The 27,121-nt window shown below is 37.3% G+C and overlaps 2 protein-coding genes across 4 annotated transcripts; both read right to left on the reverse strand.

Annotated features, from left to right (window-relative positions):
• Positions 1 to 19,224: 19,224 nt before the first annotated feature.
• Positions 19,225 to 20,593, reverse strand: LOC112275787 (uncharacterized). Its single transcript, XM_024506427.3, has 3 exons — positions 20,314 to 20,593; positions 19,868 to 20,080; positions 19,225 to 19,580 (listed from the first exon to the last, which is right to left on the reverse strand). Exons 1-3 carry the CDS (start codon positions 20,405 to 20,407, stop codon positions 19,378 to 19,380), a joined length of 510 nt encoding a protein of 169 aa, XP_024362195.1. The 5' UTR covers positions 20,408 to 20,593; the 3' UTR covers positions 19,225 to 19,377.
• A 1,136-nt stretch (positions 20,594 to 21,729) lies between these two features.
• On the reverse strand, positions 21,730 to 26,789 carry LOC112275529 (serine/threonine-protein kinase BSK1). 3 transcript variants are annotated; one of them, XM_024505961.3, is made up of 12 exons: positions 26,647 to 26,789; positions 26,053 to 26,223; positions 25,593 to 25,854; positions 25,041 to 25,261; positions 24,634 to 24,769; positions 24,251 to 24,384; positions 23,922 to 24,027; positions 23,695 to 23,780; positions 23,279 to 23,467; positions 22,800 to 22,967; positions 22,509 to 22,622; positions 21,730 to 22,388 (listed from the first exon to the last, which is right to left on the reverse strand). In XM_024505961.3, the coding sequence occupies exons 3-12, from the start codon at positions 25,669 to 25,671 to the stop codon at positions 22,137 to 22,139; spliced, it is 1,485 nt and encodes a 494-aa protein (XP_024361729.1). In that variant the 5' UTR covers positions 25,672 to 25,854; positions 26,053 to 26,223; positions 26,647 to 26,789; the 3' UTR covers positions 21,730 to 22,136. The 3 variants fall into 3 exon arrangements, with proteins under 3 accessions (XP_024361729.1, XP_090102936.1, XP_024361722.1); XM_090246810.1 differs by having other exon boundaries at positions 25,041 to 25,267; XM_024505954.3 differs by lacking the exons at positions 26,053 to 26,223; positions 26,647 to 26,789 and adding an exon at positions 26,006 to 26,021 and having other exon boundaries at positions 25,041 to 25,267.
• Between the last annotated feature and the right edge of the window lie 332 nt (positions 26,790 to 27,121).

Consider the following 27,121-nt stretch of genomic DNA (forward strand, 5'->3'; position numbering starts at 1 on the left):
TGGCGTTGAACAGTTAGTAATCATTCCAAGCAATGGTAAGCAATCTGTTTCAATTACTACTACTATCCCAATCAAATAGTCCCTTTCAGCTTTCATAGCCGAAACAACTCCCCAAAGTTTTCTTTTGACTTGCAAATATGCACGCTGACGAATACTTAAAACTTTAGCTCCAAATCGAACTACAAATCTATTCTCACTTGAATCATCTTGACCCACAGTCCATCCAATGGCAATTGGACTAGTGTCCATAGTAAGAATCATTGGTCTATTGCACTTATAATCAACCTTCCTCAATATTGGAGGTGACATCAATAATTTCTTCAATCTTTACATTGCCTGAATATGCCTTTCTTTCCATTTAAATCGATAGCCCTTGCATAACAGTTCATATAATGGATCCGCTATGTGAGCATAATGAGGGATCCAAATTCGATAAAATACACATGCACCTAAAAACCTGCGAACTTCTGTTAAAGAATCACAATCTTCTTTCATCCTTCCAATTGCATCAACTTTAATCAGATTTGGTTTTCTTCCATAAGATCCACATAAATATCCAACAATCACAACCTCTTGTACTCCAAATACGGACTTCATACCCGATAATGTAAGATGAATTTCTCTAAGTCGAGTTCAAATCTTTTCACAATCTTATATATGATCAACAACATATTTGCGATACCCCCTCTTATCTAAAGTTTCATCCTTGTCTCCTTCTCTGCACCCTTTTATATGAACATCATCCAAAAAAGGCATAGTCTTCTCCGGAATAAAATCTCTCAATACCTTATTCATCCCATTCATCATATGCACAACTTAGTTGGTCGCGCCTTGAGGAATAGTATACATTCTAACCAATCTAAGTGGTGTCCTCATCGTTGTCATATCTCTACTTCGTTTGGCAAGTTGAAATTGATCATAACCTGAATACAAGTCACCCATTGAATAGATCACCCTTCTTGCAAACGCCTCAACAAATTCATCCACAATAGGTCCAATTCGTGCATTCTTGACAGTTAATGCATTCACCGGTTGCATATCTTGAATAAAACGTAGTGACCTATTCTTCTTAGGTACTGTAAACCATCGACTAGAATACGGTGCAAATGAGGGTTCCAATATTTTCATCTTCATCTTTTCTTTTAATAGTTCCACCAATTTAGGTAAATGTGCCTTCGGTACTGGAATTGGTCTTAGATTCCAATGTACATGTGGTATAGTGAAGATAACCATAGATGTTATAATATTCGGATCCTCACATCCAATTTCATAAGATTTGAAGGCAAATGATCTACCTTGTTTAGCCAACATCTTTTTGAAGCAAGTAATTTCCTCCAGCAATAAAGAACCATCAGAACCAATCTTCAATTCTTCAAAAGTCTCTTTAGTAAACTGATGTCCAATACTCATTGGATCTCTTAAATTTGCTTCTTTTGATGCTTCTCTTATTTATTCCTTAGAATCTTCTAGTAATGGTCCGGTAATAGGCTTTATCTTCTTATCTGCCATTTTATATCTCGTCCTATAGTGACTTCTGGTGCTTGAAAAGATTCAAGTATGGTATAAACCTCTCTTGAATGAATCTCAACAATCTTATCATTATCCCCTAACCCAATAGATGTAATCAATTCCAATGAATCTTCTAGTCCATTTTCTTCATAAACACCTAAAATCCTCTCATCATCTTGTAATGTACCTAACTTGCGTAATTCTCCTTCAATATTATATAATTTTTTTCTTTCTTTTCTTTTAAAATCATCAAATTTTTTATACATAATATTTCCATTCTCCAAAATACCAATAAAACTCGCATCAAAGGTACCTTCATCTCGCGAGAGTATCTCCTCTTTTGTACCTCCATAATCTCGCTTTATAGTGGTACCTCCCCAAAATCCTTAAATCCTTCAACAATCTTTGGCAATGGTTTCTCCCTCAACCTATCTCGATTCCGTTCATGGATAGGAGGTACTGTTAGAAATTGTACAGCTTTCCTCCCATCCTCGCTACGTACCCTTGCATAAACAGAACCATCGTCAAGTACTTTTGTTTCCATCCGTGTTGCCGTAATATAAGGTTGATCTAAAATCAACGGATAAGACATTGTATCTTAAACAAAGAAATGTTGCTCCTTCGGAACATCCTCAATCCGAATTTTGACATCTGGACAAGCTCCATATAATTTGCCCCATGTGTTATTAGCTGCTCGTATTGCCCATCCATGTTCCATATCAATTGGCCATTTTTGCTTCTTATAAAGATCTTTAGATATAAGATTTATTTCAGAACCATGGTCGACTAAAGGAACAATTGGTTCTTCTATATCTCCTACTTTCACCAATACCTCAATAGTTGCCCTTGTCCAATGCTTTCGAGTATAATGGCTCAAAGTTTCCATTTCCTTATCACTATAATCTTCGAAATGTACTCGTTGATTATACCCATTCTTTTCATTTATTTGGTTGCTTGTAACCAATATCAACCTCTTCTTCATCTTTATATATTCTTGCATCAATGGCATGACTCATTCCAATTTCGTCCATTAATTACCTCTTTCGCTTAATGCTGTCAATGATAACATCATGAAACTCCTTCTTTGCAATTTCCAAAACTTCTTTCAATGTGAATTCTACCTTAGCATTTAATATACGTTCTTTCAACACCCCTTTCAAATTTGTTGCCGCTTCAATGTCAGAAAGTAGCTTATAAGCAATTGATTTGCCCTAATCTTTTGTCTCCCTTGTTTTTTCTTCCAACGATGCTGAGGTATCCTTTATAGGCAATTCTTGTGAAGCTGCCTCTCGAGCCTTGTCTCCTCGAGTTTGCCTCTTAGAAGAATTTCCTTCTCTCGTATCATCAAAATTTCCTCGTCTCTTTTCTTTCATCAAAGCTCCATGTTGGCTCTTAGCAATATATGCATGAACTGAAAGAGACTCAACAAGATCCTCTCAACCTGTTGCACCTTGTATTATAGCTGCAGTCTTCAATTATGCTTCTCGAGGTAATTTCCCTTCTTGCATTGTAGAAACAGCAGAAGCCCAAAACTCACTAGTTTCCGTACTTCCACCAATTTCATCATCTACTCTAGCACCATAACTTGCACTTTCTCGTGCTATTGTTTCATGCTCTTTTAAGTAATCTTGAACCAATGCTCTCATTCCTCCCTTGCCAAAATTGGTTTGAAGAAGATCCTCCCTATCTTTTAATGCTATCTTCCCATCTTTTCAGCAAATAATTCCTTGCTGTATCATATTATTAAATTCATTGCAATCTTTCCTAGTGTGTGAAGCGTCATCACACCAAATGCATCTTTGTACATATCCTTGTTTTGAAACATTCTTCAAATTATTTGTAGAAGTATTCTCTTCAAGTCTTGCCAATTTGATTTCAAGATCTCGCATTCCTCGTATAATTTCTTCCATTCCCATATCTACTTTCTTTGATAAGGATATCGAAGGTTGAATTGTAGGCATTGTTGGTGGTGTTGTACGTACTGGAGCTTTGGGTGCTTATATTATTTTCGGAATATTGCTCCTATCCTTCCTCCTTTCTCTTTTTGTAAGCAACCCCACCGCATCTTTAACGTTCTTCCACTTTGTTGTCAATCCTTCATCTTCTTCTTTGTCTTCAAGAAGGAGTTCCAATTTCCCTTGCAATTCTCCATCAGCAACTTGAAGAAATAGATCAACTTTGTTTGGTTCCAATGTCAATTTTTCTACCTTCGATAATTGAGAATATTGCCTCTCAAATTCCCTTAGTAGCTCTATTACTTGCAAATTCTTATTAGGTCGTTCAATCCATTCCAAAAACAGCTTCTTAGTAACGCGATCAACATCTTCCAAGAAATATTTGTCTTTCAATGTATGTAAAAAAACCTCCCATGAATTCCCATAACGATCTGTAATTGATATAATATGGTCTCTTATCTCCAGTATCGTGGCAAGTCTAAATAATTCAACCATTTTCTTCTCAAAAATCCAATTTAATTCTATTTCACGAACATAACATCTTAAATACCTTGAAATATTCCTCCCATCAAATTGATCAATTTTATTGATCACTGCTTGCAATGCTTTGGTTGCCAAAGCTTCTTTTCGATCATTGCTTTGCTGTTGCTGCATTGATAATTAGAAGGCTTGAAACATACTAGCAATAGATGGATCCATGTGCATACCTTGTTCTTTAGAAGAATCCCCACCAGAAACTCCTCCAAAAGATCCTTCAAAATTTTTATTTTCATTCTCCATAAAAATAAAAATAAAATCAAACGAAATCCAATACCTTCCACCTCAAGCTTTCACATCGAGTTTACCACTTATATCGTATTACGTGCTATCTTGCTTGAGAATGCATCGAATGTCTGGCTGTAGGAAGTAGTATGGTGTTTCGTTAGTACTCTAGCAGTCTATCGGGTTCTTGACTACCCAAATATAATCTATATCGGATTGCAATGTAAAAGCTTAATTCCAATATAAAATGCCTAGAGATCCTATATAACTTCAATCTCTTTTGTTATTTTTATTTTATTTTATTTATTTTATGTTTTTTTATTTTATCTTTATCATTAATTACCTTAATCCTAGACCTTGAACTTTGGCAAGCTGTGATCCTCAATTTGTCCTTCCGACTTGTTGTGAAACATCTATCGCTAGTGTCTCTGCAAGTCCTTTCGAATGCTCAAGAAGTTCCAGTTCAACCTCGCTTACAGATTGTGAGGCTATGTTGCAATCTACACCGATGTTCCTTGGCCGCTTGCTGATATTCCTCTTATCCCTGTCGGGAGGTCTCCAATTATCATAGAAACCCTAAACAACCTCAAATTGCCAACTTCCAATACCTCTTTAAACTGTTGGTAGATATCCTCTATCCGTATAGTTAGATTAACACAATCACGCATGCATTCAGCATACTCAACCTTCTAGACAACTCTGAATTTCAACCACAGAAGTATCTTCCATTCCATCAACAATCAAGAGTACCAGCCTTTTCTCCCTTCTGGAAAAATCCAGTTCACCAATATAACACTGACTTTCAACAACCATCCTCTCAGTCTCTCCAAAATCCTATATAAAAAAAAAACCCCAATTCTCCATCTTTTTTTGAAAGCATGAAGCTAGCTCTCCGACTTAAAACCCCCATTCTGTGTCTTTTTTCGAAAGCATGAAGCTAGCTCTCCGACCTAAAATCCCAATTCTCTAAAAGAAAAAAAAAAAAAAACCATTTTTTAACCTACCCTCCTCTTTTACCCTGAGAAGATCTTATTCTTTTGCCTTGGACTCCTCGAAGTAGAACAGCCGACCTCGCTTTCTCCCCCCCAAATTTCACATTTAAGAGATCCTTTTACAAAAAGGACGTTTCCGGAACGGCACAAAGAACAGAACAGCCTTAAATGGAATCGAAGCCCCGTAATTGGACCGCATTGGATTGCTCGACCAAGTCAAGTCTCATACTAGATAAGAGGCCCGTAATAGGACTTAGATTAGATGTCTTCTGAAATTGGATTCAATTGGCTCTTCGAACCAGGCTCATCCGACGTTGAATTGATCCTTTCTCTTCCTGCTGACTCCCGTTACTGGAATCGAACGGAGCATTTTGTTATTGGTGAATATGCCCCGGTTGACTGTAACGGGGTGATTGAACCCGGCCTCTCAATATTTGCACTGAAATTGACTGCCGCTTCTAACATCTAAGGTGACTAAATATTAATAAATCTTCTTCATTTATATTTTCATCATATAGATGTGTTACAATATGATAACGTATATTAGACGGATCTTGTGAAGATTTAATATGATTGATGCTTATTCATTGTCCACACCAATGGTTGGATGTGGTTGTGATGGTCATGATCCATACCGTCCATGCGAAGAGGAGGAGGAAATATTGGGAGACCAATATCCATACCTTGCAGCGATTGGAGCACTTTTGTATTTAGCTACATCTACAAGACCAGATATTACATTTGGAGTTAGTGTTCTTGCAAGACATAGTACACGTCCAAGACTACGACATTAGAATGGCATCAAATATTTATTACGTTATTTAAAAGATACTAAAGACTTCGGATTATACTACACACAATCCATAGATCCAAAATTGGTTGGATATTGTGATGCAGGATATAAATCTGATATTGCAATAGCTAAATTTCAAATAGGATATGTATTCTTAAGACATGGAGCTGCAATATCATAGAAATCAGTGAAACAAACAATACTTGCAACTTCATCCAACCATGCAAAAATTATTGCCTTATATGAAGCATCTCAAGAATGTATTTGGTTGCGATCAATTGATAAATTCATTCAAACAATATGTGGATTTTCATATGATGATTCTCCAACTATCTTGCATGAAGATAAAAGTGCTTGTATTGCACAGATGCAAGTTAGTTTCATTAAAGGTGACAGGACAAAGCATATTGATCCAAAGTATTTTAGTTATATCCATGACTTGATTACTGATCAAACACTTATAATTAAGAAAATTGAATCTACAAATAACCTTGTTGATGTCTTCACCAAAGCTCTCCCATTAAGCAACTATCATCAACTTACTTATGGCATTAGTATGCGGCAACTTGCTCTTCTTGAATAAGAAAGTTAATGAGCTCTTTAAATAATTAAAGAAAAAGATGTTGTACTCTTTTTCCTTCATCTATGGTTTTGTCCTTAAATAAAATAAGGTTTTCTTAGATAAGGTTTTAATAAGGCAATAATTGTTGATCTTCCAAGATCACAGAAATGTATAGATCATAATTCTATAAAAATTTTATATTATGTAAATATTATGATGAGCGAGGAAGAGTGTTGAGATCATTAAATATAGCTGATGCTCTCTATAATATTTATTGTAGAATGTAATAAATACTATAGCTACATTATTTAGAGTCTAGTAGAGAAGTACTGATTATCTTCTCTCCTTGTTCTCTTCTTGTATACGAGACACAACTAGATCAATAGATTTTTATGTGTGAAGCTCTCTCTCCCTAGAAACCCTCTTGTGTGTATGACTTACTACTACTCTTGTGTGTGTATGACTTACTACTACTCTTGTGTGTGTGTATGACTTACTATTACTCTTATGTCTTTCTAAACATTCTCAACATGAACCATGGCTTTTCAAGGTAGGCTTATAGATATAAAGTCCTCCTAACTTTAAAAGAACTATGATGGTTACTAAGATGTGTATACACATACATGGATCTATGCTTTAAATTTGAATATATATTTTATATTCATAACCATTTTTCTATATATATTTCAATTAATTTGTAAGATAATTATTTTCTATGTAATAAGATAACATTAAATCTATAATTAGAAATTAAAATATTAATATCGATATTAATATTTATTTAAATTTTTAGTCATTAATATGCTATTTTTAAACTAGTTACTTATTTCTCTTTAATATTTTTCAATTTGTAATTAAAATTTTATTAATACTATTCATGTTTAATAAGTATAGAGAACATTTATGTCATATTTGTTTTATTAAAACCTATAATTATGATAAAAATTAATTTAAAAGCTATTAATTGATATGGTATGTATTTTACTCTTTATTAGTGTTACTACCAAAATTTAGCAAATTTGTATATTTTTAATCTTATATATGTCACAAATATAATAAAAAGAAGCATCTTGAAATTTTTCTATTTTTATTAATTATTATCTATTATATTATAAGATTTTAGTTTTTTTAACAATAGTGGCCATTTTTTTTTAATATTATAAACATAAATCTATTATTGTACAATATCTCATCATGGTACTATTTTTATTTATGATCTAATTAGAATTTTAAATACTATTATTTATTATCCAAATCACATCATAGTATATTTTATTTTTGAAGATTATCTTCAATATAATAATATGCATTTCTTAATTTATCTTATTTATTTAAAAATTTAGGCAATTTTTAAAAATACATTCATCTTATCAATTCAATAGTGTGTAGAAGTTAAAGATAATGATATATTAATGCTAACCATTATAACACATTAGGATCCTATTACAACTTAGAGAAATAAAAAATGAATTTTTATTTTTTATTTTTTATATATTACCCTTTGTACTAATTTAGATCTATTGCAATCACATTTATCAAACACGTGACAAATATTTGCAAAAAAAATTAAGAACTGTAGTTGCCACTGAATTTTGAGTTTCAAAGGATTAGAAGCTGTGCATACATATTTTTATAAAATTTCAGAAGTTTGAATTATTGATATAAGAAACTTGTGTATCATTAAATTATTAATTAAAAGCAAACATTTATTTATTTATTCTGAACTTTATGGAATTTCGGAGTACAATTTGCAAGTTTTCTGTTTAGAATAATTTAATCTTAAAATACATGAAATACATATTTCAAAAAACTACAACACAATATGAACTTCAAGCACTTGACATTTACAATAAAATAGATGAGTATGTTTTAGTGATTCTTATTATCTTATCCTGTCTTGAGAGATGATCTGATGTAATGCCCATCTCATTTAAAAGACTCCTATTCATATCAAAGGAGTGGAAGTGCATTGATAAAGTACAACAAAACATGAATTAAAAAATAAATCACGAGTTTAAATGTAAAATACACAAGACCACTTTAATTAAAAGTATAAACAAGAACAAAGGAGTTACCAAAGCACACACTCATTAGAAGCAACAAGTTTGTTTAATCACTCCAAGAGTATCAATTGTTCAGAAAGCTACTGTTTCCTTCGAAATGATTGAAATGGAACAAAGTAGTGATTTATTGAGATTAACATATTCTGCAGACACATGTGTAATGTTTACTTATCTTAATCAAAGCTGTATTTTAAAACAACCTCAGAAAAGATCAAACAAGAAGCTTCTGAGATTGGATGGGTGATATTCAAATAGTTTTACAAAAATGTGTCCATTCAAATCACATAGTCAATGAAGACTAAAAAGATAGACTAGAAGAAGGGATGTGTGTTTAGACTATTTGAAATAATTATTATTTACCAAATAAACAATAATAAAAGTTGAATAAAAACCTATGATAGTTAAAAATATTAAATCCACAATCAATTGATATTTTTAGCCTTAAAGGAGTCAAAATATTTAAAATTGATATAGTAGGGTTTTAATATTATAAGTGTGTAATACATTTTATATTATAATAAATTAAAATAATTTATCCAAATATGGCTCAAAGGTAAAGTTAAAAAAGTAGAGTATTGATCCCCATATCTCTTGCTTATTAAGCTAGCGCTTTACTATGTGAGTTGAAATCTGCATATTGGTTAAAAAGTATAACATACATTAATATGTTGTATGCTTTTTGTGGGCATGACATCCTTGATGTGGTTGTTATACTTTGTAACACAATATCCCACTTGAATTGGGACTTTTTTTCATAGCGACTATATTTGTGGCCAACTAGCATTATAGCCATACTATAATTGTAGCTATTATGTTGATATTTTATAGCTGCATATTCGAACTAGGCCATTGTATGTTAGTACATACTTTCTAAGTTATACCTCTACCTATACTTTTTAAGCCATAGTTCTGGTTTTAATATCTAAAGTATCATTGACCTACTTGTGGTACTCCTTAATTGTATATCTTTTTGCAATTCTATTGTTCCCTCTAATAGATACATCCAAGCTATTTAGGATAGGAAGAGTACATCTATGAGTTTAAAAAAGTCTATAACATTGACATCATTATAGACTAATGTTACAAAGATTTGGAGCAAAGTGTGCATATTATTTCTTGAAAACATGTGATTAGTATATTGATAGAATCATTATCAAAGTATTGGTGTTATACTTTGGAGCTCATTTTGTCTTTGAGAGTTATTTTGTCAATGTTTCTTATAATAAAGGTTTCTCTCATTGTTGTTATTTTTATTTGATAGAGAATTCCTTTACTATCCAATTACTAAATTCTCTATGCCTAGGTGGTAGTTTTTAATTGTGCCATTTGTCAATAGTCTACTAATACAAATATCTCTTTAATGGCAGTTCTTAGCATTAGATGTGGAATTGGCTTTGATTCATCATTGTTTTGTCAAGAATTTATGGCCAATTTTGCTAAAAAGAATTGAAGAAGAGGCAGTAATTTCTAGATGAGAGGATTACAACTTGCAAAGATTGAGTATTCTATCCAAATCATAGTGAATAGTGATGCCTTTTGATTGTGGTTCTTAGAGGATTTGCAATATAATTCTTTTCAAGCCTCTTATCCCATCTAAAATGTTGTCTTCTAAGCTTTGAAAAAAATTTCGCCAATATGAAATGAATCTCTATCCTTATCTTTTTATATTTGTATTGTTGGTGTGAAATTAATATCTTCTATTAATATTGTTAGATTTAAAGTACCATTTAGTACATTATTCTAGTTATTGATGTGATTTAGTAAGGCTAATCATCAAAGAATATTGTATTTCTTTCACATTGGACATACATATACAATCTCAAAATGCATATTAAATTATTACGTTTTCTTTCAAATTGCATAGCTTATAGTGTGGATTTATATCAATGATGCTTCTTTAATAGCCAATTGAGATGCCTTTTGTCAAGGTGAACCATCTCATATATTTAGATGTCTCTTAGAAAGTGGACCCTCTTGTATGACCATTATATGAGTCTATTATCTTTATTAAATCCTCACATTCTTCTTTCTAAATCTACTAACTATGGATTGCCATGAATTGGTTGCTTAAAGATTTCATTGCAATATTTTGGCAGGAAGGGAGTAGGCATGTCAGCACATTTTTTTAAGCTTTGATATGCTTTGCCATAGTAGAGAGCCGATTTGTAGTAACATGCATATTGCTACTTATCATCTAGTACTTACTAGGATGCCACGTATTGTAATACTTGATGCATGTTATTTCTATTCTATGTTGTATTAAGACTTTCTAAGATTCTAATGTTGATGTGAAACTACAAGTTACTAAGTTGGCTAGAAAGGCTTTCATTTGGGTAGGTGAATCTTACCTACTTAATAACAAGCATCCAACCTATAAGCAAGAGTTTTTTGAGGCTCTATTTAACTAGGTGTTATTTGAGCTATTGCAATATCTTATTGCAGTCTTCACCTACTAATTTGTAGCTAATAGAAAAGTTAAGATATTTAATAGCTTATTCTTTGGTTTTCTAAATTATGTTTTTTTTTTTTTTTTTTTTTTTAAATAATAATTTTTTTATTATCATGTCTATTCATTTAGAATTTTCCATATAACATACATTTTATACCAATTTTCTTTGGCTTCAAATACTTTATAGAATCTACGTAATATTGCCATTATTCTTGTGAGATTTTTTGGATTACTAGTGGGGTGTAGGACCATGTCATCAATAAATATTTGATTGTTGATTGTAGAACCATTTGGCAGTTAAAGTCCTTATATATTCCATGTTGTAACTTTAAGCATATATCTAAGAATGTCAGTTGTAAATGAATATAATATAGTACCAAGGGGCATCCTTGACATATAAATCTTTCTAAAATGAAGGTGGATCTTTGTTGTTTATTGATTGTGATTGTAGCTGCCACATCTCAATTGAAGGCCATGAACATATTGATTCAGATAGATGAAAATCCTATCTAGGCTAATGTTACTATTAGAAATGTCCAATTGATATAATTATAGGCCTTTTTAAAATCTAGTAACATTATGATCAATTCTTAGTTATTTTCTTTGGCCTACTCTATTGCATTTAATGTTAGATACTTATTGTCAAAAAATGCACTCCCCTTTGATAAATCTGGTTTATAATATGTATATCCAATAGAAGAGGTTTGAAAATAAAATATTTCTTAAATTTTTCGCAATAATTTTGTAAATTATACTTACAAGAAAGTTGGTCTATAGTCAGTGATGACGGCGTAATCATTAGGTTTTTATATTAAGGTTATCTTGCTAGTATTGAGCTTTCTAAGTAGAACTTTGTTTATTATTACTTCTTAAACAAAGTGAAATATATCTGCTTAGATTTTTTGCCAATAGAATTATAGAAACTCTATTGAGATGATGTCAATTTCAAGTCGAGAGGCCTTTTACTACCTTGGTAACTTCTTGCATATTGATTGGTTTTTTTTCAGTTCTTGGTTCCATTTGTGTGTCACTTGTTTTAAGACATTTGAGAGACAATTGGCTTAGGCGGCTTTATTATTGTTTACTATTGCATCTTGACTATACAAAATTTGTTGTGCATAATAGACCATATTTGATTGATGGGTTAAGATTCTACTTTGGTCGTTGAATTCGTAAATTCTTGTGTTTTTGTTTCTCTCACTAAAATGATAAAAAAAATCCACATTATATTGATCTATGACTCTAGTCTACTTTGGAGCTAAAGAATCAAACTATTTTATTAATTGGACTTGGTGGATTGCCTACAACTTTGTTTTAGCTGCATTGAGTGCTTTTGTACAACTATATTGTTTCAATTCTGCTTTAGGTGTAGTTTAGCCATAAATATTTTTTCTATCTATAATTGGTAAGTTATTCTCAATTCTTTCTTCCACTTAGTTCCTTCCTATGCATCACACTCTTTGATTGCATGTAGGACTACTAAGATTTTAGCCACCCACATTTGATTTTGTTGTTATTGTTGTATTGCAGCAATCCATGCTTGGATTAAAATCTCTTTGCCATGTTCAATGTGAAGTTGTTGCTTGTCAAAGTATTGTGTGTGGACAAAGGCAAAGCTTCATTGTTTTACCTTCAAAAATATGGCTAAATGATCCAATATCAAGTTTTGTATCAACCAAATGTCCACCATACCACCTTTTTCTTACAACTCTCTTATGATATATGATCTATCTATCTTCATAGCCACCATAGTGGGGTGTTGATACATGTTATCCCAAGTGTATTATTTTTGGTTCATGTAGCAAAATTCTTCCAGATTGAATGTCTTGTAATCCAAGTTGTACAATTAAGTTTGTCCAAGCTTTGTTCTCTCTCATACCCTGTCCCATGGTGGGTCATCCCCCTATTTTATCTGCTAGGACCTCTATGAAGTTGAAGCATTCAATCATAATCCATTTAGCCTTCGGGAGAGGGTAGTTAGCTATCTTTTGCCATAAGCTAGCTCGCTGTCCAGTACAGCTATACTAGTAGATATTAAGAATTCTTATTTTTTATTTGGCTTGAATTATGTATGTTAGGAATTGAGCTCTTTCTTGCACACTGACCCCGTGTTCACATATATTGCTTGTGATTTTTGGCGAGGTAATCATTGTAGTCCCTCCTGCGGAGCTATCCTTATGTGCTGAGTAAGTGCCTTCATTCTACAGAACTGCTCCATTCAGAAAATTCATCTGATCGGTTCTTTCAAGGCATTCTGCTAGTGTTAACCGTACTTCCTGTAGAAGTAATATATCAGGTTGTGGTTGAATAGATTGGAATAGTTCTTGTATCTCTCGGCGTTTGCGCACGCCTTCTAGTCCTCTGCCGAGGCACTGGATATTGTAAGAAGCAACTGTGAGCTGCTTGGACATCAATGGATGTTTATCGCTCGTGCACGGCTCCCAAAATTGATTCAAATGTAGTGTTGGGGTCTAGGTTGGCATTGATTGGGGCAGCGGCATAAGTTATTGATTGTTTTTGGATTATGTCACGGTGCAGGCGCCATTCCTCCAATGTTATTGCTTGTATTTTTTGCAACAATGGTTCCGTGGAGTCTCTCTCGCTTTTGAGTGGAAGTTGTTTCCAGTGTGTCCCATTGGTTCTTCTGATCTGATCTTAGTTATGGTTGGGTTGTAGGGGTAAGTGTGTACTATTCCATGCTTGTGTTGTTTTTGTTCGTAGATGTGCACGGTATCCACAATGCATCCGTCCATTGGTGAAGTCGGTTATTACCACTATTACGGTTGATAATCTCGCTTCTAAGTGCTTGCATTGCTATGTTGGTCATGTGTACACGTGCACCTGCAAAAGTCCACTGTGTTTCTCCTTTCATTTGTTATATGCTCGCAGTGCAGAGATGTGATTCATGGCCGTTCTGGATTTCTATTGATATTTCAATGGGCCGATCATAGACTTTGCGAATTAAGATCGGTGTAATGCTGCCATTTGTGGGTGTTATTTCCTTGTACTCCTAGCGCGAACCAAAGGTTGGGGTGTATTTTTGAGGTGCTATATCCCACTGCTCCCTGTGGTGATTCGGGGTGTACGGGTTTGGGAGATGTTTTCTTCTCCTGTCATGTCAATCGTGTGTTGGCCATAAGTCCTCTGTGCGGTCTGTCCTGTGTGTATTGTGAGGTTTCTCTCGATCATTCCGTGTTGTGTGGGGTTGTTGGATCCGTTCGTCTGTTGTCTGTTCTATTAGTTGGGGATCCTTGAGTGCATGACTTGTCTTGTGTTGATTTGGAGACTGCAGTTACGCACTTGGTGGGATGTACTGCGAAATTGGCTATATTGAGTGGGGGGACCACTGTATTTGATGTGGTACTCGGTGCGATCTCCTCCTTGTAGTCGGGAATGTTCACCTTGGATGGTAGGGCGTCACTGTCTGATACAAGAATGCAAACACGTGGTCTCGCCGCCATGTCTCGGTATTGGTTTTCTGTGACTATCCTTATTACCTTTGCAAATTGATTAACTATTTCTACTAGAATTTGTGGTGTTTGCAGTAATGTGGGGAGTCCATGTATCTGCACCCACATTGGATTTATCAGTCGTGTATCACCGTCGGCTTCCGTTTTAGGGTTGAAGTTTGGACGCCAAGGGGTGAAGAAGATTTCATTTAGTTTGATGTGATGTTGTTTGGCAAGTGTATGCATCCTGCCCTCTTCCTCTGCGAATATTACTTTGAAGAAACCTCCGCCAAGCATGGATAATGATTCGAAGGACCAATAGAGCGTATGCTGGGCCAAGTCTCGGAGTACTTTGGGACCTAAATTGCAGTGTACGTGGCCAATCACAGCTTGACTGCGCATTCAGGCGGCTCCTTCTTGTAGGACTTGAAAAGTGTTGTTGGATAGTTTAACAGTTTTGATACTTTCTTGCGCTGGTTGAGAGCCTTCTATTTGTGTGGATCAATGCCACTAGCTGTCAGGAGGGTCTCCACTTACGGTTTTATTTTTTGTAGTATTCTCCGTAGTTCTCCTTCTACTGTCGATTTGTGGGCGAGTCCTAGATGTGGGTTAGCCCTGATATAATGCACTGTTTCCTCCCATTGTGTCTGTACTAGGTGTCTAAGGTTTTGTGGTAATTGTGACGCAAATCTTTGTGTCACTGTTTCCAGGTCTGGATCCCTAAAGATAGATAATTCCTTCGTGATGGGGTCCAGGTGTGCCTGATGGGTTGTCTTAGACTTGGGAGACTTTTGGTGTGTTGATTGTGTGCTTTGTGTTGGCATGGTCTCCAATGCTAAGGTATTAGACTGAGGAAGGTCCACTTTGAGATGGCCGTCTAATGTAGTTTGGGTTGCCCCTTCCTCGGGTCTTTTTGTTGCCATGATGCCCCCGTGATGTAACTCGGATACCCTTTGCGTGTTGCACCTGTTTATATGAGACCGAGTAATGGTTGCAATAGGATGCTGTGTGATTGTATCATCAAAGTTTGAAGGTTCTAGATGATAAATTTGCAGCTGTGTGCCCCCGAGTTATCCTTGCGATATTGGTTCCTTTGCTGCTGAACTCCTTCGCCGCCGTCTTCCTCGTGCGAGGGTGCTCGTTCGCAATTATGTCTATCGTTTTTTTTGTTTCGCCGCTTTACTGGGTCCAGCCTGTCTGTGGGCTTGTGAGTCTCTATTTGTAATTTTCCTTACAACGATGAGCTCTGCTAAATTCAGGGGTAAACAATTGTTTGGCTCTGTATTCGCTCTAGTCCACACCTTGAGCTCTCGTTATAGCCATTTCAAAAAATTTGAAATTTTGATTAAATCTAAACTTTGATCTTTGCTCTCGCTCTACCATCTGAGCTACATCTCCGTATGAAATCAACTGCTCCAAATTTAATTATAAAATATTATTCAACATGATATGAGTGGCGGTTGCCTAGCAGATCCTTAACGCGCTCCCTCTCTCGCTCCGAGATTTTGAGCACCGTGATTATCAGATGAATCAGAAGTGAAAAAAGAAGAAGAGTTTGTTGGGTCTCGGCACACCAATCTCCATGAATTGAAACGCGGAGGATCTTACTGTCGTCATTCTTGCACTCACTGAGAGCTTGTGATGGGTGAGTGGGCATCATTTTCAGTTTTGGAAATGCTTGCAGGGCCTGGTTACTGAATAGACTTGCCGATACCCGAACAGCGGACATCGCTGGCATGGTTACGAAGTTGTTCTCACAGGACAGCAACTTCGTCGCTACGCCTAACAAAACGAAAGACCAGTGACTACGAATTTTAGTTCATCTAACTGCAGGCTCCTACGAGAACACGGTCAGGCGTTCCGTGTATGCTCAGTGCTTCAGGGAAGATGCTGCTGCTGCTGCTGCGTCGACGACATGAATGTCATTCAGTGCAAGATTCCTGTTGGAACACTTGTTGTCTCAAATCCCCATTTGTGAGCCCCACATCGGTGGGGCTCACACCCCACGTAGAGCAAAGCTATGAATTCTAGACTGCAATAGAAGAGTGTCAGACTGGATGTCCAGAGCCGCAAGCAAGCACTGGACCATCCGGTTCTGCTATCTGTCTGATCGAAGCAGGTTGTGATTCAACCAAGCGAGGCCTGCTCCATCGATGGCCGAGCTCTTGAAAATGGGGGATGCACCGATGCTCCGATGCGTCAGTAACCCGAAGTTCGACAAAACTGCTCGTATCGCACAGCAATTCATGCCACACAATGGAATGTTGTAGAGTTATAATCCTCGTTTTTTCTACGAAACTGGAGTTGTAACTTCCAAATCAGTGGCACCGAACTCAGTTTTCAGTACTTCCTTAAACTAAAATCTCTCCACAACATGCAATTTTTCGAAACATGTTTGTCATTTAAAATGGAACAAATTCCTAAACTTAAAATAGATTTCAACTATCTACGTTGCATTCTGGTTTGATTCATCTGTCACATTAGATTTTCTAAATTTGGTTATTGTTCATAATAAGTATGAAACACATCATTTGGTGTCAATGTGCAGATTTATTAGTTCGGTGTCTTGTCTAAAGCTCTTACTTTTACCATGAAATTTGAAGGATTAGAACAAATGTGATTAAAATTTAATAAGGAAATGGAAACATTGGAGGTCGACAAAGTTAATTAAAGACACTTGCACATGGATTTCATGAGGTGGGATACATGAATAATTAGTGTTTCACTTTGTGGGTTGTAGGAAGATTTCATGTACTTTATGATGAAGCTTGAGCCACATTCAAGTTGAATTCATATAAATTTGCTATAATATGGTATGAGGTAAAGTCATTCTTTATCTATATTCAAATGTATAATAACATGGGGAATAAAATTGCAAATAAAGATGATGGATTCACATGTTAGATGAGAATTTTGCATGGTGAACTCTGAAATTATTGATTTACGGTTGTGATGCAATTCAATAAAAGCGCAAAGATCTTTGATTGATATTTAATGTTCATGGTATCTCTTGATACTTAAACATGATTTGGTTATTAACTTTGCTTAAGTTTTCTATTGGAATTTTGGATTTCTTTGATTTTATGCTTTTGAAGAATAGACCTTAAGCTTCATATACACAAGTATCAAACTTATTGTGGATAACAGCAAAGGAAAGTACCATGTCATTTTCAACAATATGCTTAAAACATCAACACAATTATTTTCCTTATATTATTAAAAAAAATCAATAATTTTTTACAAAATATGAAATGTGTTTAAAGAATTTAATGTAGGAACTGTAATTTTACTGCAAAGTAAGAAATAAATAGTTTTAAATTTATTAAAATGAATTAAATCTTTTAATTCATAATTTTTTTTATAAGTTTACAAATGTAATCAATTTACTTTAGCGATTTAAAATTTAAGCTTTTTTTTAGGTACTATTTTATTGCATAGGATACAATAAATTAGTTTTCATCAACTAGTTTAAAATTGTAAAAACCAAAAATCTTAATTATAGGATCTTTACAGGTTAATATTTGCAATTTTTATTCAATTATTTTTTATTTTATTAATTATTTAAAAATGCATATGCATATATACATGTGTTTGTAGATTTGTATATAGTGAAATAAAGTTTTTACAATCTTTATGTTTTTGAACATAGATTTCTCTAATAATCAAAACATATATTCAAAACATAATTTTTGACTTCATTTTCTTTATATCATATATCATAATATTTTTTTTTAATTATTGGCAGCCATTTTAAAACAAATCTTGAATATATATATATATATATATATATATATATATACTTAAAATATTCAAAATTTATTTTTATTACAGTTTCAACAAACAAATTAACTCTAAATCTACTTTTATTTGAATTATTGTATGTAATTAATATATATATATATATATATATATATATATATGTGTGTGTGTGTGTATTTTAATTGAAACAGATAAATAGAGACAGATAAATAGAGACAGATAAATAGATGATACAAGCTCATATAAGGATGATATGTAAATAGATGATACAAGCTCATTAAGTTCAAGCAATTTAGATTGAAAAAATGAAAATGAAATCACGCAATGTTAGATTAGTTAACAATCAATCAAAATCATCGATAAATACAAATTTCAAAAAACTTATATTTCATAATATTCTTATTACATCAAACTGTAAAAAATTCATGTAGCTGTGTGGAAAACTAATATGAGTAATAAACTTGTGATTTTTATTTTTATCAAAACTAACAAATCGAGATGTGGAAATTCTACCGAAACTCACCACAGAACATTGATGGGCACCTCCCAACAAGTTATTGCACTTTCATCAAACACCCAAGTATTCCTTATCAACACTCAAATTGACACCATCAAGTCCAAGGTTGATCAATCCTGAATTTCATGCTCGTCTTCTATTATCACATATCATTCATATCTTTCTCATGCACCGTTTCAATATGATTTGAAGTTTCTGCACCACTCCATCGCATGTACCACAATATTTGACAGCAATAGTAGAAACATGGTGTCACAGCATTCACACTTCTTAAGGAAAAGCTCTACGTCGAATCAGGCTGAACCAGAGCAAGTAACCTCGAAGCCTAAACTGATAGGCATTCATGCAAATTCACGATCAGTTTCTAGACATTCAGTGTGTGAGTCGAGCAGCAAAACCAGTTAAACATACACGAGACAGGAAAACAGTTTTATTCCTGGAAGTTGAGAACAAGGCCAAGGACTCGAAGAGGGTGTGCATGAGGAAAACTAACAGACCTAAAAAACGGACTATGACTCTGGACTATGCATTCTCAGTTTGTGAATGTGAATCAGTTGCTTCGAGCTCTTAATAGACCGAGGGTACCCCGAGCACCGTCCCATCGGTGCTGTTGATGCTCACGATGACGCGGTCCATCCGAATCTCGGTTGTGTAAACTGGTGAGCCCTTGGGGCTGTATATAACAGTCACACCGAGATAATCTGACTTGATTTTCGCAATCGCTGCGGTGTAGAAGGTGCCGGTCAGCTCCGGCCAACCTGGAACCAACCCTGTAGTATGGGTGGCACACAACGAGGGTCAGATAATCAGTCGTGACCTCACATTACAGAAACCAAGTTCATCGAAGGGGTTTAGTGTTGATCTGATCTCGGTCCACAACTAGGATTGACTTGATTCTGCGTACAGGGATGACATGACCCAACTGAAGTGATGATTCCCTGGTTGATGCACAGGTGCCACTGGTTTAATGCAGATCGAGTATGTTGTGCTTGAACTATTCTGACAACTGCTACAAAATCAGACCCGACGACGAGATTAGGGGAAAGAGGTGAATTACGGTTAGGATGCCAGACCCCACGTCGAGGGATCTCGTACGTGGTGCTGCCGTCTGTGTAGAGCCAAATATCGGCGGGGCTGCCGATGTTGGCAGGCCTGGATCCACCGGGGTGCTGCACGTACACATTCTGAACAAACCCGCTGGACTCCAACGCGGCCTTTGCCACTTCCCAGTCCTCATGAAGAAGCTCAGGCCACGCGTCCTTGTCTCGACCTGCAACCACATCGACACTCTCGTAACAAACCACCAATTTTACCCATTGTAGCTGCACCTGCAGCCACCGTCTAGACCCCACGTCAGTTTAGCAATGCAACACACATGCCTAGTATGCATGCAATGCTGATCAACGGTACCTGTATTCTAGCCCGACACCCCAATTCCTTAATTACAATAACCACAAACAAGTTCACTGGCATTGGATTCAAAGTTTGGGATCGAAGTGGCACCCGAAGGAATGGTAAGGGCAGTGACTGGCACATCCCAGATTAACATCGCGGAGGCTAACACGAAAGCAAGCAAAGCTCCAGGCATTCTCACCATCTTGCTCAAAACGAAAGACTGAAAGCTAGAGGTGGCGAGCGAGGTGAGAAGAACCCAAAAGTGAGCGAGCAATCGTTTGTGCGATGGAGAGGGAGCCACACGAAGAATGATGCAGGGAGAACGGAATTTGTAAGCAGAGCGTGAGTGAGGGGTAGGTGCAGCGGCCTCATCTGGCCAGCTATTCGGGCTCTACGGCATTATCTGAAGGCTTTCAGGTTTCATGCTTCAGGGCATTCTGTGTGGCCGCTGCGGCCATTGCGTCGCTGGTTGCGGCTCTTGGCCTTTGTCATTGCTGCTGCTGCTGCTGCCGCCTCTGCTCCTGCTCCGGCGCCATGCTTTCTTACTCCTCAGCAAGGGGAAGTTCAATTCCTTAACAAATCTTAAACTTCAACATTACTGGTTTCATTGAATATGTTTCTTAGCTCGTGTGGTTGTACTACACACAATTTTATTTTTATTTTTATCGTGAGTGTTAGCATTGCGATGTTTTGTGTTGGCATTACGTAGAGCCTGCTTAAGAATAAAAAATGGATGTAGCATTGTTGATTACGGCATATTGAGAGCTGTTTTCTTAGCGGAAAAATTATTTGATGGTGAGAGATAAATGCTCTTTTGGGCATCATTCTCAAGAAGATAGTCTGTTGTTTAAGAAATTGAAAGACAAAGTACACTAATTTGTGACATCAATTCATCGATTTAGATAAATGTAAGAAGAGTTGTTTGTCTTCATTCATTTGAGTTTTGAAATACAGTAACGTATTTCGTCCAGTCATTCAGCTGTTTTTATGCTTTGTAATTTTTAAAGACTCAATTACAAATTAATCATATAATATACAATTATTTTATCTACATCTTCATACACACACATAAACAAGCTTTTTTAATTGTGTTAGAATGTAAGGTTTTGAATTCTGAAAATGAACAAAAATAACAACATTCCCGCAGATACATACAAATTACAAAAACTGTCTTCTAAGACATTAAAAATCGAAATTAAAGTTAAAAATGATGCAATTCTTTTAAATATAACTATAAAAAACAAGGATCAATTTTCTATTATTTATGAAAATTTCGCAAAAATAAAATAAAATAAAAACAACAATGTCGTCATGGCTATTATTTGAAAAAAAGAAGAAAAGAAGGATAGTTCCAGAAGGACGGTCTTGAAGGTAGCAGAGGATAATCCATGTGAGAGCTCACAACCTCCATTGAAACCACCACAAGCACAACACAAAAGAAGACGGACAGAAAGTAAAAAGATAGAGAAAAAAAAAAGAAAAAAAAAGAAAAAAAAAAAAAGAAGGGCAGAACGAAGACAAAAGGAAGAAGAAACGATGCTTATTTGAGATGAGGCACGAAGACGGCAGAGCTGATCATAAATCTAGCACCCCAAAGTTCTTATTTTACACCCCAACTCCCACCATTGTATTGCCTTCTACCTGCCATGACTGATTCACACTTGGGCAAGAGAGACTCTCGACCCAAATGGGAGCGAGACTCATTCCTCACCTCCCTGGTTCTGCTCAAGCAGAGAAAATCTGATTCTACTCACGCTTCTGGTCACAATGCGTGTTCCAACATGTCATTCGCGTTCGAGACCGAGAGAAAGCAGGGCCCATATCTGCGGTGGAATCTACCACAAAACCTTGAGCTTGCTTCATGGATTTTCAGGGATGAGGGGAAAAAGAGATTCAATGAGAATGGGGAAATGGGAAGTCTCTCGCCCGCTTCAACGATGGAAACTGTTGGCTTTCTTCAAGTCGAGTGCAGCGCCTTCTTTCAGCATGTCGCTAGCATCAGTCTCCATTCCGAGCTTGCCGAGAGCTGCTGCTTGCATGTAGAAAGCGGTCGGCCACTCGGGGTGCACGTACTGGGCTTGCATAGCATCACGCAAGGCTGCTTCGGCTTGGTCGCTAAGTAAGTAAGCTAGACTTCGACGAGCGAAAACGGTGGGCGAAGTCATAGTGCCTACATCGACAAACTGAAACCAGCCCCTCACATTGTCATGAAAAAAAAATTGAGACAGGAACACGAGAAATTGATTGGTGCTTGACAAGCTTATCGAAGTTTGCGACACTCCAGTACTCGGGCGAGAACGAACCTGCGTGTAGCAATCAATGGCCATCTTGAAGTCCTTGTCACGGAATGCCATATCTCCCTTCTTCCTAGAATTCAGCATGTCCTGCATCTGCTTTGTCCACACTTGGAAGGAAAGCTGCAACGTGATGCGCATCGTGCACAACAAGAGGATGTGAAAATCTTTCTCACAACCCCAGAGACTATGGTGTAACTTCCAGCATGAATCATCTTCAGTAACTGGAAATGCGTATTACTTGTACAGAGAACCTCAGAGATACCAAGTACAAGAGTCAAATGTGTTCGAGCAGCGCACCTCATTCTCTGCACCTTCATCATCTTTATAGCCAGTTTTCACGAGAATTTCGTGCACCGCTGTGTGATCATTTCGAGCAATCGCCTCGCCCAGTGGTGACAACGGAAGAGGGGGAGAAGCTCGACGATCTCCTCTTTGGATACCCATCAACGTGTACGAAGGGATTTGCTACACACAATCGTTCAGTAGTTTCCATTGATTATTGCCACGCAGGACAAAAGCTAAACCCGTGAGCATCCTCATTCCTTCCTGAGCACATTACTCGTCAAACACTGCTGGACTATCACTGAAATCAGTAGACAGAACATGCAACTCTTTCTTTTATTATTCTTCTACAACGTCTCTTCCAGAAGCCAGAAGCAGATTACTTTTTTTAGGTTAAATAAAACAGCAATACCTTAATCAAGGAAGCCCACATTCAAAGAATTCCGCAAAGTTGAATTTTAATTGTAACAAACTAGATCACGGTAACAGCCTACCTCTGTTCGACGCTGCAGAGGAGTGAGTGCACTAACAAGCATCTTCGCATTCGGGCGCTCTCGAGGTTCAAATTGCAAACAGCGAGATGCGAGTCGAACCAACTCTGTGCCGTCATCATTTGGGAACTGTCCTCCAAAGGACGAATCCATGAGCAGGATCATATTCTTGCCACGAATTAAGTCCAGAGCCTGCATTATGAAACCGTCAGTAGCTGGAAGCAACTTTCGTTCGGAAATCAGTTGAATTAAAGAGATTTTTTTTGTATGAGTACCAAAGTTCTTTTTTGTAACAGTGCGCTTCTGTCATTATATCTTTGCTCACTTCATTAAGTCAGAATAGTACAATCACAGTCACTTATGATTTCCAGCAGCGGAGAAAAATAATAAGTCAATGTATTTTTACGAGGTGCTCTTACTTGGCTAGGAGGTATATGCTTCCCACTCAACAAATCCAGCAGAACCGTTCCGTAGCTGTAAATGACACTTTCAGGCGTCACCCTCCCTGCAAACCCTCTTATGACATTTGTCACGTACCAAAGAGAAGCATGCATACATTATGCATGCATACATTTAACATAATAGAAATTGCTAATTTCCAGGTTGCTCAAATATTCGATCCAGAAAGAGGGAAACCGTGGGATACCTGTTCTTAAGTACTCAGGAGGAGTGTAAGCCAGATTGGTGCTGTAGCTTTTCCCATCTCTGCTGTTCTTCATGAGCCCAAAACAGGAGAGACGTGGGTCTCCATCCTGATAAATTGCAGATAACCATAAATAAACTAACCGTTTTCTAGACTTTAGTTAACATCCACATACCAAGCAGAGCTAGTTCAAAGGAAAAACCACAAAAATAAAAAAGGAGATGTGCTGGGACCACCCAAGCTCATTCTTCTTTGGAATATAGAGACCGAGGAGTAAGACTCGTAACAATGACTTGGTCGAATTCATTCTCGTGTCTCACAAAAAGAGATACCTGATCAAACAGGACGCGGTAGGCATTGAGATCATGGTACAAACGTAGATTACTATTGGCACAATGATCTAAAGCCTGTGCAATATACAAAGAAACTCGCAACCGCATCGCCCATTGCATTGGCTGCTTTTCCCCTGTAGAATTATCGGCCACACAAGTCTAAGATCAAATGACAAAACAAATCCCAGTATCTTTGTAACAAGAGAATATGGAAAATCAACAAACTTCATCATCCACCAGGAAAGGTAAAGATGCACCTCATCTAAGAACAAATGACCTGAAAATGTTAGCGCAAAACACTTCTTACAGAATAGAATCATCATTGAAAGACAGAAAAGGTTATCTTGTTATCAGACCTCCCATACAGCAAAGATGTCACTTACAGTGGAACAAATGCTTTGCGAGAGTGTCATTTGGCATATACTCCGCGACAAGAAGACGCTCATCACCCTCACAGCAGTACCCAATTAGATTCACCAATCTTTCGTGCCGAACTTGGCCCACCTTCCATGCTTCATCCTGCAAACCCTCCATCCAAACGCTTCAAATAAAACTCACAGCGAAAAGAATGTAACTCACTAACCTTGGAAGCATGGTGACTGCACGTACCTATAACCCTTGTCATAAATTATAATGATATTAAACACAAACTCAAGGATAAGAGGATCTAAGAGACGCGATCAATTAACGTAATGGCAATCCATTTTATGCTAGGACAATCTCATCGCGTAGAATCCCCTAGAATAGCAAAGAGTGATCACTTGGATTGTTCAGGAGAAAGTGTGGGTACCGCAAAGCCTTTGGCATCAGGCCAGGCAGCCTTAGGGAAGCGTTTGATGGCAATGAAACGTTTTTGATCCAACCTGCCTTTATACACAAAATTAGGTGCTTTCTCTCCACTTTCTGAAACTATCTGATCACTGCTAAAGGAATTGGTGGCCGCTCTCAATGACTCCAAAGTGAATTCTCTGAACGCTGGAACTTCTTCTGGTTCAACTCGTCGTCCGTTCTCTGCGCCTACAGTGCAATGATTATGTCAGATCCTACGTCGCCACGCCCAATTCACCTTAGCGACGGTATGACGGTTTACAGCAGGGTCAAAGACCAAAATTCTCAAAAAAAGAAACCCGTATCTGCCGACAGTAGTACTGACAAACAAAATTTTTTGTACCCTGAATAAACAGTGACAGACTGCTGTGTCAAGGACGCCAATCCAGTGAAAAAATAACTTCTAATTTGTGTTCGTTAAGTACTGACGAAACTGTTGGTGATGCCAAAGCCACATGAAAGACCTTCCGAGACAAAACGACAAAGAAGAGCAAGAATGATTGTTGTTCATAACCTGAATTAATATGATCTACTTCTGGAATTGCTGGAGTGGACACAGGGGCCTCGAAGTGCTTCGACCACAAGCACCCCATTCTCTCCCCCTGAACTCAAATCTGATCAACCAACCAAAGCCCTTTCTCATCGGTTCACAAGCATCACCACCTTGTACACCACAGTGCTCTCATCTTCAATGAGCTATCATGCCGAACAATGCAACATTCACAAACAAACTTCTAGAAGCGACTGGCCGCTTAAACCTTGTCCACGCTTCCCTGCTTCAAAAACCCAGAACACATGCACGAAAATAAATGGCTATGCAAGGTTGTTTTACTAACAGTTCAAGTAAGAGCGCCTCCCAGAAAGAAATAGGAAGATTGTTTCAAGAGGATACGTTTTGCAAACCATTGAAGCAAACCTGTAACAAACCTGAGACGCTAGAAACTCATTTGAACTGTGACAATTAAAGAATGTACCCGTTGCCTTTTCAAGTTCAAAGAGAGCTTCTTCTTATTCTTCTTCTTCCTCCTCCTCCTCCTCCTCCTCCTCTGCTTGCGCTGTCTTTCACTCTCTTTCTCAAATCCTGTTCCACCTTCCACCTCCAACTTGTGACTCGGAAACAGATTGAAGAGTTCCGAACAATACGTCTGAGGAGGAAGATAAGACGCTTCTTATCAGAACTGCAACAATGTGAGCAAGAGCAAGCATCTTGACCTAGTCTACTCTTGGTCTACTCTCTGTCTGTGATGATAATCCAAAGGGCATCGCCGATCAAAACTGGTCTAGACTGAAGAGGGCACAAGCTCGACTGTGCAGCGTAACTGGCCATGGCGTGAGCGTATCCTCGAAAACCCATATTTCTTCTCCCTCTCACTCTCCCCCACCCTCCTGCATGTGCTTAACTAGTCTGCTGTACGTGGTACTGACCGACAGTGCCACTATTGCAACGACTTAGAAACACCGACAGCATGGAAACGCGACAACGGCCGAGAAAAAGTGAATTAAAGGAGCAAAGACAAATATATGTCAAGGAGGACGGCGAGGCATGGCAGTCAGACAGGAAAACCCACCGGGTGATGACACTACGAATCTGCGATTGTTTCCCTCTCCAGCAACTGCACCACCAACAGCACCAGGGGTCTTGTCCCTCCCATTTGGCAACACACGACGACGAGCCTCAGCAGCAGCAGGTGCAGCCTTTCCTGGACCCAGGCAGCAGCAGCATCCAGGTGGGGATTGACACAGCCAGCTTCTGCTTTCTGCTGCAGCGCCTCGGGAGCTGCGCATTGCCAACTCGAAAGCAACCTGAGGAGCGAGAGATGAAGCAGGGAGGCAGCATGGGTAAAAGGGGGGGATGGATGCGAGGCAGCACCAGGAGATGTACCCACTGTGCGAAGCAGAAGCAGCAGCCCTGACAGTCCACACTCCTTAGCCCCCACACGTGCAAACCCCCTCTCTGCCTGCGGCCCTGTCTTCCTTCCCTCCCCCCTCTCCCTCGCATCCTCTACCCCCTCGTACACCATCACTACCACCAACAACACCAAC

Source organism: Physcomitrium patens, chromosome 23, assembly GCF_059467195.1.
Source record: "Physcomitrium patens ecotype Gransden chromosome 23, ASM5946719v1, whole genome shotgun sequence".
NCBI classification, from domain to species: Eukaryota; Viridiplantae; Streptophyta; class Bryopsida; order Funariales; family Funariaceae; genus Physcomitrium; species Physcomitrium patens.